Genomic DNA, 10,922 nt, shown 5'->3' on the forward strand with positions numbered 1-10,922 from the left:
AAAACAGTAGGGGACTGCTCCGATTCAGCGATGCGGTGTTCTTCCATCTGAAGTAGTGAACGAGTTTGGAGAAAAGATGGCAACGGAGTTTGGAATGAGACTAGATTCACAATGGTCCCGTAATGTTTTGGTAGACCGTGGAGGGTTTGGAGGATGAGTTGCTTGTCCGACACGGGGTTGCCGACATCTGCCAAGTTGTCGGCAGTGGTTTTGAGAAGTTGACAATAATCATGGATCGAGAGATATCCTTTCTTTAGGGACTTGAACTGTTCTTCGAGTTGGATGGCCCGATAGTCTTCGTTGTCTGTAAAGAGAGAGGCGAGGGCCTTCCACAGATCATGAGCCATTGCGGTTTTGGAGAGAACCATGCTCGAGAGGTCCACGGTTATGGTGCCATAGATCCAAGATTGGAGGAGGTAATCCGCGCGCGCGTTGCCACTCATCGGTGAGACAGAAGCGGCCTGCGGTGATGGTGAAGAAGTGGCTCCACTTTTGATAATTCGGATTTTTAATATCCAAGTCACAGGAATAAGGGCTTTGATGTTAGATATAGCATGAGCAAGATGAAAAGGGTTGGAAATCATGGTCGGTGTTGGTGTTTCGTTGGTCATGGTGGATGAAGAGAAGAAGAAAGAACGAGAAAGAAGAGAAAAAAAAATTAAAGAAGAAGAGAAACGGCGGCTTAGGGTTTCTAGCTTTGATACCATGATAGAAGGTAAATATTTGGAGAGAAGAGAGAATGAATATCTCTCACGTTTATTGTGATATATATATATATTACATGTGTGAAAACCCTGACCCTTTACACAAGGGAATAAGAGATATACATACTAATAATTAGGGGTGGAAATCGGAATGAAATTTCCGATTTCCGTCGATTCCGATCCGAATATTTCCGATTTTGGAACGATTTTTTGTAATCCGGTTTCAGAAATTCCGATTTCCGAATTTTTCGAAAAAAATCGGATCGGAATCGGAATTGTATATATAATATTCGGAATTTCCGAATTCCGATCCGAAAATAGTTCCGAATTTTTCGAATGTAATTCCATTTTTTTCCGATTTTTATATATATTTAGAATTATTATATATATATATATATATATATATATATATATATATATATATATATATATATATATATATATATATATATATATATATATATATATATATATATATATATATATATATATATATATATATATATATATATATTACTTATTTTTCATACAAGACTTAATTTATTGCTTTGGGCTGGACTGAAAATTTATTTGTTTGGTAGCTAATTAATTTAGATCCAATAATATCAGTCCATTACTAGCTATACAACTACCCACCTTTCAATTCAATTGCCCTAATTCTTCTCCTCCTACCCAGCAGTGCCGTTTTGCTTCTTCTCCAACCTCTTTTTTTTCTTTTCTTTCCAACCTTCTTCTCTTCTCCACCAAACTGGTTCAGTTCTTCAATGATATATGTTGTTTAGTTTCCTCGATAATTCTTCCAATTACCCCTGTTTATCAATACAGTAGTTCTATTAGTCAATCGATCTCAACAATTTATAGAAATTGTTTTTTTTGGTAATTTCACTGGTTAATCTCTCTTTCTACCTATCACTTCGGGAAAAGATTTGTGTTGATTTTGTACTGGGTTTTCATTTTTGTTGTTGATTGTGCTAAGGGAAGAGGGTATCCATTAAGTGTTGTTGGATTTTGGTCATTTTTTGGTGTGTTTGAAGTTTTTCCTTGTTCTTCCCTAAATCTCAGCGGATTTCCGAAAATTCCGATCTTCCAAAATTTCCGAATATTTCGGAATCGGATCTCATATATTGATTCTGAAAAAATCGGAATCGGAATCAGAAGTCAGATTTCAGTTCCAAAAAAAATCGGATATTTTCCGAAAGCCCCATATCCGATCCGTCCGATTTCCACCCCTACCAATAATACAATATTTATCTATAATATATATATTGATAAATATATGGCAAATAGGTAGGATTGGTTACGTTGTGGTGAATTCATGGTATGCATGAGCTTAATTACACGGCAATAATGACTCAATGGTGGCTGATTTCCGTTTGTTGCCGGCGCTAGGGTTCAAAAGGCAAAACTAGGATTTTCTTAATGACTATAGTTGTCTATGGGTATCTAACTATGCTATGAATGACAGAGTCGGCACTAGGGTTCAAGAGGACAGATCTAGGTTTTAGAATGACTACAGTTGTCTAGGGATTACTACACAATGAATATGGGTGATTATAAGATATTTGTTCAGAGTGTGCTATGAAGTTGGATTTAGGACTTAGATGACTACGAATGATCACTACGTGGTACTATGGCTGACTAAATGACAAGCCTAACTAAATTTTGTTTCATATTCTTTATCATAATTCATTCCAAAAATGCCCCTCTACTCACAAATTTGAAATTACATCAGATTGTAAATATTCTACGATGTACTATATGGTGTATTATTGTATTATTTAATATTTTTAATTTGTATCTAGCATTTTTGTTTTTTGTTTTTTTACGTAGAATACGTTTCTCTTTTTGTTTTTTTTTCATTACTATCAGAATTTATTTATTTTTTCTTTTTTTTTCTATATTATATTGAAAATTATGATTTTTTTTAACTTTTTTCCGGTCATAGTCATCTTCAGACAACCATAGGAACCGTAGTAGTCACCCACAGACATCTTGAAACCCTAAATCCTCCTTTGAACCTTAGCCGCCAGGCGCTAGACGTATCTATAGACATCAAAATTGAAAAAACTTAGATTCGCCCGATCAAACCCTAGATCCGCCCCATCAAACCCTAGATCCGCCCCTTCTCCACCAGCATAGCCCACCACCGCCATTCAAAATATGCTTTCAATAACATCACAACTATAACCACAACCCTAAGCCGCACAGCCCCCTGCAGTCGCCGCCTCCACCACGACCCCACCCACCATTGCCGCGTTGCCGCATCCACCACGACTCCCTGCACCACTGCTGCTCCTGGTTCCTCTACCGCCACCGCCGGCGACGACCTTCGTGCTTCTACTGGGGAGAGAGAGAGAGAGAGAGAGAGAGAGAGAGAGAGAGAGAGAGAGAGAGAGAGAGAGAGAGAGAGAGAGAGAGAGAGAGAGAGAGAGAGAGAGAGAGAGAGAGAGAGAGAGAGAGAGAGAGAGAGAAAGAAGAAAAATAAATCTGAATTAAAGAAACGTGAATGTATAGGTTATAGGATTTAGGGTATAAGGGTAAGATAGTAATTAAAAAAAATTAGGGATGTGGCTCATATATTATTTCAAACTAAGGATTTAATTAAAAGATTGGATTTGAACTTGTCATTTAGTTCTTCAAATTAAGTTTCGTTTGAGGGGCTAATGGTATATTGCCCCTATATATTTTGAGTCAAATACGTATATTTATGAACCCTTTTAGTTTTCCTGTCAAAACCTATTCACACACACATACACATGTGTCTAAATAAGAATAAAAATATGTTTAAGAACATCAAATTGTTGTCCTATAAATACCTTCTGCACTTGCATATAAACCAAGACTCGGATCAAGAGCGATAAATAAGGATGTCTATCAAATGTGAAGGTAATTAATTATACACCAAATTGTTCGAATTTCATCATTTTTCACATATAATGTAAGAAATATAGTAATTAATAATTTCAGTTAATATATTGAATATATATGTAGGTAAAAAATATTGGCCGGAGCTAGTTGTGGTAACTTGGAATTCTGTTGTAGCAATAATTGAGAGCGGGAATCCTTTGGTGATAGCCAAGTTATCGATGTGATCGTGTGTGGGTCTATGTTGATACCAACGGCAATGTTACCGACGAGCCTATGAGTGGTTAGGGTTTTTCTAGAGAAGTTGCTAATTAACCATATTGGTCAAATTCTTGCTACATATTTCAATAAAATAAGTCATGTGCAATATTACCAAATTCAAATATTATGTATTGAATTAGATTTCGGTGTGTGAAATAAATGTTAAGGACATGTCTTGCTATAAAAACCTAAAACGAAAATTGAACATTTTATAATTGGATAGAACAAATCTCTGCATTCTGATAAGAGATTTAAAATAATAATGAACACATGGGCCAGCCATCAATGAACTAAAATGAAGCCTACGTAACAATAAACAAAATGTAAACATTAAATGATGAGGAGGGTTGTCTTCATGCATGGAACCATCGCGCTTTAATTCATTATCTCTCACTAAAACTCGCAATCAACTTTATATTTTAGACATTCTCCTTTTCCTGCAACACAAATAAATTGAATTTCGGTCATTACGACATACATATTCACTTATGATCATGAAGAATGAATGATTAATAAAACTAATTAAAAATACTTCGATCGAATGTCGACAAATAATGCATTGTAATGCACTTGTTTCATTTATGAAGCTAGATGTTGCACTATTGTTAAAGTTAAAATGCATGTATATACATTATGTAACTCGAGGAGACAGTATTGTGGAGCTTACTTGGGATATTTTAATTTGACTTGATTTCTCAGTAGTGGTGAGGAGGAGGTGGAGAGTTGTACTTGTAAACTGGGGTTGGTGGCGGTGGGGACTTGTACTCGTAGACGGGAGTTGGAGGTGGAGGAGACTTGTACTTGTAGACTGGAGTCGGTGGTGGTGGAGATTTGTACTTGTAGACAGGAGTTGGAGGTGGAGGAGACTTGTATTTGTAGACAGGTGTTGGTGGTGGTGGAGATTTGTACTTGTACACTGGAGTTGGTGGTGGCGGAGACTTGTACTTGTACACTGGGGTTGGTGGTGGTGGAGACTTGTACTTGTAGACCGGAGTTGGAGGTGGTGGAGATTTGTACTTGTACACCGGAGTAGGTGGTGGTGGAGACTTGTACTTGTACACCGGAGTAGGTGGTGGAGGAGATTTGTACTTGTAGACCGGAGTTGGTGGTGGTGGAGATTTGTACTTGTAGACGGGAGTCGGTGGTGGTGGAGATTTGTACTTGTAGACGGGTGTTGGTGGTGGCGGAGATTTGTACACGTACACAGGTGTTGGTGGGGGTGGTGACTTGTAAAGGTATGCCGCCTTGGGGGGTGGTGGAGGGGAGGTGTAGACGTAAGGAGGAGGAGGAGAGGAGTATTGGTAGTTAGCATTGGCTATTGAGGGAAAACAAAGAGCCAATATTGCTACAATTACAAAGAGAGAAGCCATATTTGTTTTACTTCCCATGTTTGCGTTTAAGCTTCTTCTCTTATTGAATAAACACAACTTCCCCATCCCTCTTTTATAGCTTAGGTTTCACCATTATCAATCATTAATTAATCAAAGTTAATTCTTTATTTAAACTGAAAATGTAATAAAAATATATAATTACAAGTCCTTGATTGGCTGGCAAAATATACGTGTTTGCAACAACGCGACATTAATAATAATTTGATGCTGGCATTAATTTGTATATCATATATATCAAAATGCCAGAATTATAATTTGATGCAATAATTCAACACATGCATGGGAAAAGTCCCAGAATTATTAACATAATTAAAGAACAAATAAAATGGAATCATATATATATATATATATATATATATATATATATATATATATATATATATATATATATATATATATATATATATATATATATATATATATATATTCTTTCACGATTTTATAATGTTGTTAATAATAATTGTTATGTAAACCAATTGTTAGGATAATCTTTGTTCAAAGTCGCATTATTGTTCTTTTTGTTTCTTTGCACTTAACAATTTGTTAAAGCGGAATATGGAAAAGATGAACTCAACACTAGCTCCAACGCGTTTTTGTTTTAGCAGTGGTCAGTGGCGGAGCCAGTATAGGACTAGAAGGGCCCCCCGACAATTTTCGAATTCCAATTTTTTTATATAAATGTCTAACAAAAATCATGTATATTTGGCATCATTGGCCGCCCTCATAAAAGTTTTAATGCATTCGGCCCCGCGAACTTAAAATCTGGCTCTGCTGATAGAACTAGTTTTTTTATGCTTATTATGTAAAATTTAGAGTTCGTGGATACAACTATGAACTAACTACAGGTTGATGCTTTAGATTTGAAATCATACATTTGTTGCATGCAAAAAAAAATTAATGATTGATAAGTAACCTACTTTTTTTTTAAACAATTATTAAATTAAAACACTTATATAATCAATTCATTTTGAGGTAAAATAAAGAAATGATTGCCATCTTGTAGCTTGCAGCTAATTCGACAATTAGGCCCGATTTAATTTGGAGTTAAGGATTTGAAATTAAACATATAAACGTATTTAGATTCTTTCATGATTTCCTTAAGAAAAATGTCTGCTATAAAATTTTGATTTTAGTAGTTTCACAAATTTTGAAAATATGTAAATTTGTTAGAAGGCTGCATCACTGTAATTACAATGTGGGGCGATTCGCATTACTGATTATCGATGCGATCGCTTGTGGGTCTATGTTGATCGCAACGCCAATGCTTCCGACGAGCCTATATATGATTGGTTAGGGGCTTCTGAAAAAAATTGCTAAAACCTTATTGATCAAATTTCTGCTACAGATTTCAATAAATAAGTCATGTGTAATACTCGCGCAAAACAAACCAAAAACAAAAACGAGATAAGATTAAGTATGTTTAATATTACAGGTGTTTATGTAATGTTGAATGCACTACAAGACTATGGGTATTTGTACATCATAGCACCAATAGTAACGTTCTACGCAATCAATCGAGCCTCCTCATCTTCCGGCACCACAATATCGAGCCTCATCATCGGCTTATACTTCTCCGGCACACTCGCCCCCGCCTGCACGCACACCTCCACCACCGCCGGAGCCTTACCGTAGAATCTCTTGAGCCCGCTCGTCAGTGCGGGTCCCGTCGGATCCTCCACGTGCCAAACGTAATTTGGCGGGAACACCTCATCCACCGTGGCATCCTGCCAACCATGCTTCCCATCCCTCCACTGATGCTTAAACTCCCCGCAGAGCTTCGCGTTGTGGCCCCACGGGCCCACGTGCACCTCCGAGCAATACCCGCACGCCTTCACCGTGTACTTCCTCATCAACTTCCTCACCCCCCACTTCACCCTTTCGTACGCAAAGAGAGTCTCCCGCGCAACCGCTGGAACCTCCTCCTTCGACGGGGGCGGAAACCTCCCGGAGGCGGAGTGGGTGTCGAGCTCCGCCACCAGCGAGCCGCATAGTGGCGGCTCCTCCACGATGCCGCCCATTTCGATCACCTTCCGGCCGATCATCCGGATCGGCTCTGTCCGCCTCCTAGAAGGGTATTCTTGTAATTCTACACCAGCTTGGATGCAGAGTTCGACCACGGCGGGGATTCTATCGTAGTTGAATCGAGTTTCATGCTTGATTCGCCGGCCGAATGGATCGAACATGTGGTACGACTCGATGGGGATAAGCACGTCGTTGATAGAGGCCTTTATCCACAAGTGGTGGCTTCTGCGGGCCCCGCTTGTCGTGCCGCGGCAGTCTTGAATGTCGTGGCCAATTAACCCTACGTGAATTTCCGAGCATTCGCTGCAAAAGGGAAGACAAGCACTAGAGAATTGTAAATTTTTCAAGAGGAAGTGATAAATATCGTTTCAATTTTACTGGTACGATTTTGACTTCATATATAATATTTTGATCATTTTCTCGGTCTCAACTTGGCAAGATTCAAAGCACCAAATTTGTAGTCCTTTCAATTGGCTTTCAAATCCAACTTCTATTAACTAGATTGGATGTCACATGAGACAGATATGCATGAATGAATAAACAGTGGCTACAACTTTGATGTTTCAGTTATTCAAATTGTAACTCAATCATGCATAACTGTGTCGAACCCTACAATCTACTGATTCAAGTTAGATCAGAAATCTAACACAAAGGACTACAATTTCGATGTTTTGGATTCTGTCATCGAAACCACATTTGAAAATTGGAGCGATACGGGTAAAACTGAAACGATGTTTAGCATTTAAGTTTTTCAAGTGCTTCTATAGAAATCCGAAAACAGTACTTTCTTGATGTAAGTGTGTTTAGTTAGTTACCTACAAGCATGGACGGGAACAACGTGCATGAGCTGTGCGAGCCCTTTAATCAAGACTTTCCAAGAGTCGAGTACTTGATAAGCGACTGGAATTAGGTCTTGTGCGAGAAGTCCGTTTTTGGGAGGCTCGAGCGGTTTCTCGATGCCCATTTCTGCTAGCTTCTTGTCGGCTCTTGCTGCTTGTTGAATTTTCTTTAGAGGAACGGGGTACGGCTTTTTCTTCTTTTTGGGCAGCGCAGGTGGAAGATCTGTGTTCTGAGGTATTATTTCGTGTTTCTTTAGTGTGTTACGGCCTCGATAAGGGCTTCTAAATGTACAGAAGAAGATCCTTGGTCTTGTTTTGGCAATAGCATTGTTGTACGCAATCTCAACCTGCACTTGCCATGCACAATTTATTCATTCCTAAGACGGCTATACATAAATAAACGCAAAAGTTCAAGGTAAACTTGTATTATCAAACTAATAGCAAATGTTGCGTATAATTCAATAAATATCAACCAACTTTCCCCCACTCTACAGAAACGCATGTACATAAGTGTCGGTGTGTTCTTTCAGTAACAACACAAATGCATATTAAAATCTATCTACACAATAAACGTACTTATTTTTTAATCCGAAAATATATTTAATCACGGATTTTTTTAATCACAGCACTCCTACGTGAAAAGAAAGGATACTATTAAGATACGGTAAACATCTTACACATCTCATTCTACCGAGAACATGACAGCATAAACCACTATTTGGGTGAATTATTATTTGAAGTTCGTGATCCACAATTCAAAAGCATGTCAAGAGGTTAGACTTGAGACAAGCTTCTAACTATTGAATTCTACGGTATAGTCAAGACTATTATACACCCTGAAGAGGGGAGCGATTTCATTCAAAGCCTTTTATGTAAATGGCCAAGAAATTTCTAGAAAATTATGGATTCTTTTAAGTGAGAAGGACCATTAGTTTAGACTAAAACACCGGAACCGAGTGGCGTCAAAAGATCCGTCAGTAAATGCGACGATGAATCTGTGAAGTGTTAAATTTATTGCTTCTTGAGGTTCTTGTGTTCTTTTTTTTTTTTTTTTTTTTTTGAGGTTTTTTCTTCAATTGAAACTACTATTCGGAATCCAAATTTATACTGCTCGCAAAAAAGAATTCCTCAAAAGGAAAATGCCAACAACGGAGGTAGCAATGAATAAAGGATTATATAAAAGGGAGAAGTGTAATTTCCGATAAATATGCCAAATTCAGCCAAGAACAACAAAAAAAATTGCAAAATGAATATGCTGAACAGAAATGCAAGTAAACCGCAAAAACTTAAAACGAACCTTGAGCCCATGGAAACTTGACCTCAGAACTGGAATCCGAGACATCTTAAATTCCCCGACGCCCATTGAAGCACCTGAAAAAAGTAAACATCAAACTCAGTAGGTTTACATGATTTAGTGCAAATTTTTTTCACGAAAATCCCACTTTTGATACAGAGACGAAAATTAATTATTGGATCTCAAGCATAAACCCGTGTTTCTTTTGTATAATCAAGTTACGGTTGTGAAAAGAAGTTAAAAATTTTACCCTTGTTTAATTGTGTCCATGGAGCAAAAGCACCAGCTGGTAACTGTTGGAGCATCTACCTCCTTCGACTTTACTTTAAATCCGAAAGTGAACGATTCTGAATTATTGAATAGGATTGGCAAATCAATATAATTATGTTTATTAATCACATATCAGAAACCAAAATCAATAGACGAACATAGAAATAAAGTATCATTATATATAGTGACAAAGTTGATTAGGCCCTTTGGCCTTCTTGATATTGTTGACGAGACGAAGTTCGTCACATTCCAAAACTAATACTAGGAAAATATTATAAACGAAAACTTCAAACTCACTATTAAATTTTTATTGTGGATTATGTCGAGGGTCGAACAAAGCTGGCAATTTGACGATTGGAGGAAACGAACTTGGATAAAACTCTTTCCATACAGTAATGTCAACTGAAAAAAATACACTTTAATCGACAAAATCCAATAAAATCCAGAGCCTCACTACCATCAGCTAATTAAAAATTCAGATATGAGATCCTTAAGATTTTGTTTAATTTTGCCAAACTTTTAAGTTTTTCTAGCTAATTTTAGAACCATCGTTTTCCATTTAAAATAATGGCTAACCACTAATATTCATTTTCTTCCATGTTTTCATCAAACTCCAGTTCCAAAACACTAAATTAAAAATAAATAAAAATCTATTCGACCTAATTTTCCAAACGAAAAAAAAGTAAAGAAATTCATGTTTAATTAAGTTGACAGTGGTGAGATTAGAGATTCATACTTCAATTTTAGGGAAAATGGAAAACTTAACTAACTCAATTACGGCCAAATATGAAGATTTTATTGTTAATTATTCACTAAAAACAAATTAATTACCTTATGGGATGGGCGCGGCGCCTCCGCCACTCTACTCCTCGCTCTGGCGGCGGCAGTGGTGTTTTCAGGCGGCGTAAGGGAGTAGACTACTGGCGGGAATTCTGGAAGCGCCGGTGGGTGTGTATTTGTGTGTGTGTGTGGGCTAGGATTTTTATTTTTATTTTTGGTGAAGAAAAATGGGTTGTTTTCCGGGTTAATTTGAACAAAAATCTAAAATTGTTATTCAGTCCTCATGTTCAGGATTTTATTTACATGGAGCCCCCTTTTGCAATTTAAAAACTATAACTGTAGGTGATTTAGTTAAACGACTATAAATAAGTACAAAGAACAGTCTTTTTCACAAGACATGAAGGTATAAATAAGTCTTTTACATGGGGTTTAATATTGATTTTCGTGTAAATTTTTAACTATATTATATCAACTAATTTTTAATTTTTTTCAATTG

At 37.1% G+C, this 10,922-nt stretch overlaps 2 protein-coding genes across 3 annotated transcripts; both read right to left on the minus strand.

The window, feature by feature from the left end:
• Nucleotides 1-4,021: 4,021 nt before the first annotated feature.
• On the minus strand, nt 4,022-5,239 carry LOC148770466 (uncharacterized). Its single transcript, XM_088818673.1, has 2 exons — nt 4,498-5,239; nt 4,022-4,267 (listed from the first exon to the last, which is right to left on the minus strand). The coding sequence occupies exon 1, from the start codon at nt 5,216-5,218 to the stop codon at nt 4,526-4,528; it is 693 nt and encodes a 230-aa protein (XP_088674799.1). The 5' UTR covers nt 5,219-5,239; the 3' UTR covers nt 4,022-4,267; nt 4,498-4,525.
• A 1,306-nt stretch (nt 5,240-6,545) lies between these two features.
• On the minus strand, nt 6,546-10,701 carry LOC105969375 (APO protein 1, chloroplastic). 2 transcript variants are annotated; one of them, XM_088818675.1, is made up of 6 exons: nt 10,478-10,640; nt 9,944-10,048; nt 9,627-9,723; nt 9,380-9,453; nt 8,059-8,429; nt 6,546-7,546 (listed from the first exon to the last, which is right to left on the minus strand). In XM_088818675.1, exons 3-6 carry the CDS (start codon nt 9,679-9,681, stop codon nt 6,724-6,726), a joined length of 1,323 nt encoding a protein of 440 aa, XP_088674801.1. In that variant the 5' UTR covers nt 9,682-9,723; nt 9,944-10,048; nt 10,478-10,640; the 3' UTR covers nt 6,546-6,723. The 2 variants fall into 2 exon arrangements, with proteins under 2 accessions (XP_088674801.1, XP_088674800.1); XM_088818674.1 differs by lacking the exon at nt 9,944-10,048 and having other exon boundaries at nt 10,478-10,701.
• Between the last annotated feature and the right edge of the window lie 221 nt (nt 10,702-10,922).

The sequence above is a fragment of the Erythranthe guttata genome, chromosome 5 (assembly GCF_056151865.1).
Source record: "Erythranthe guttata isolate IM_541 chromosome 5, IM_541, whole genome shotgun sequence".
Taxonomy (NCBI): domain Eukaryota; kingdom Viridiplantae; phylum Streptophyta; class Magnoliopsida; order Lamiales; family Phrymaceae; genus Erythranthe; species Erythranthe guttata.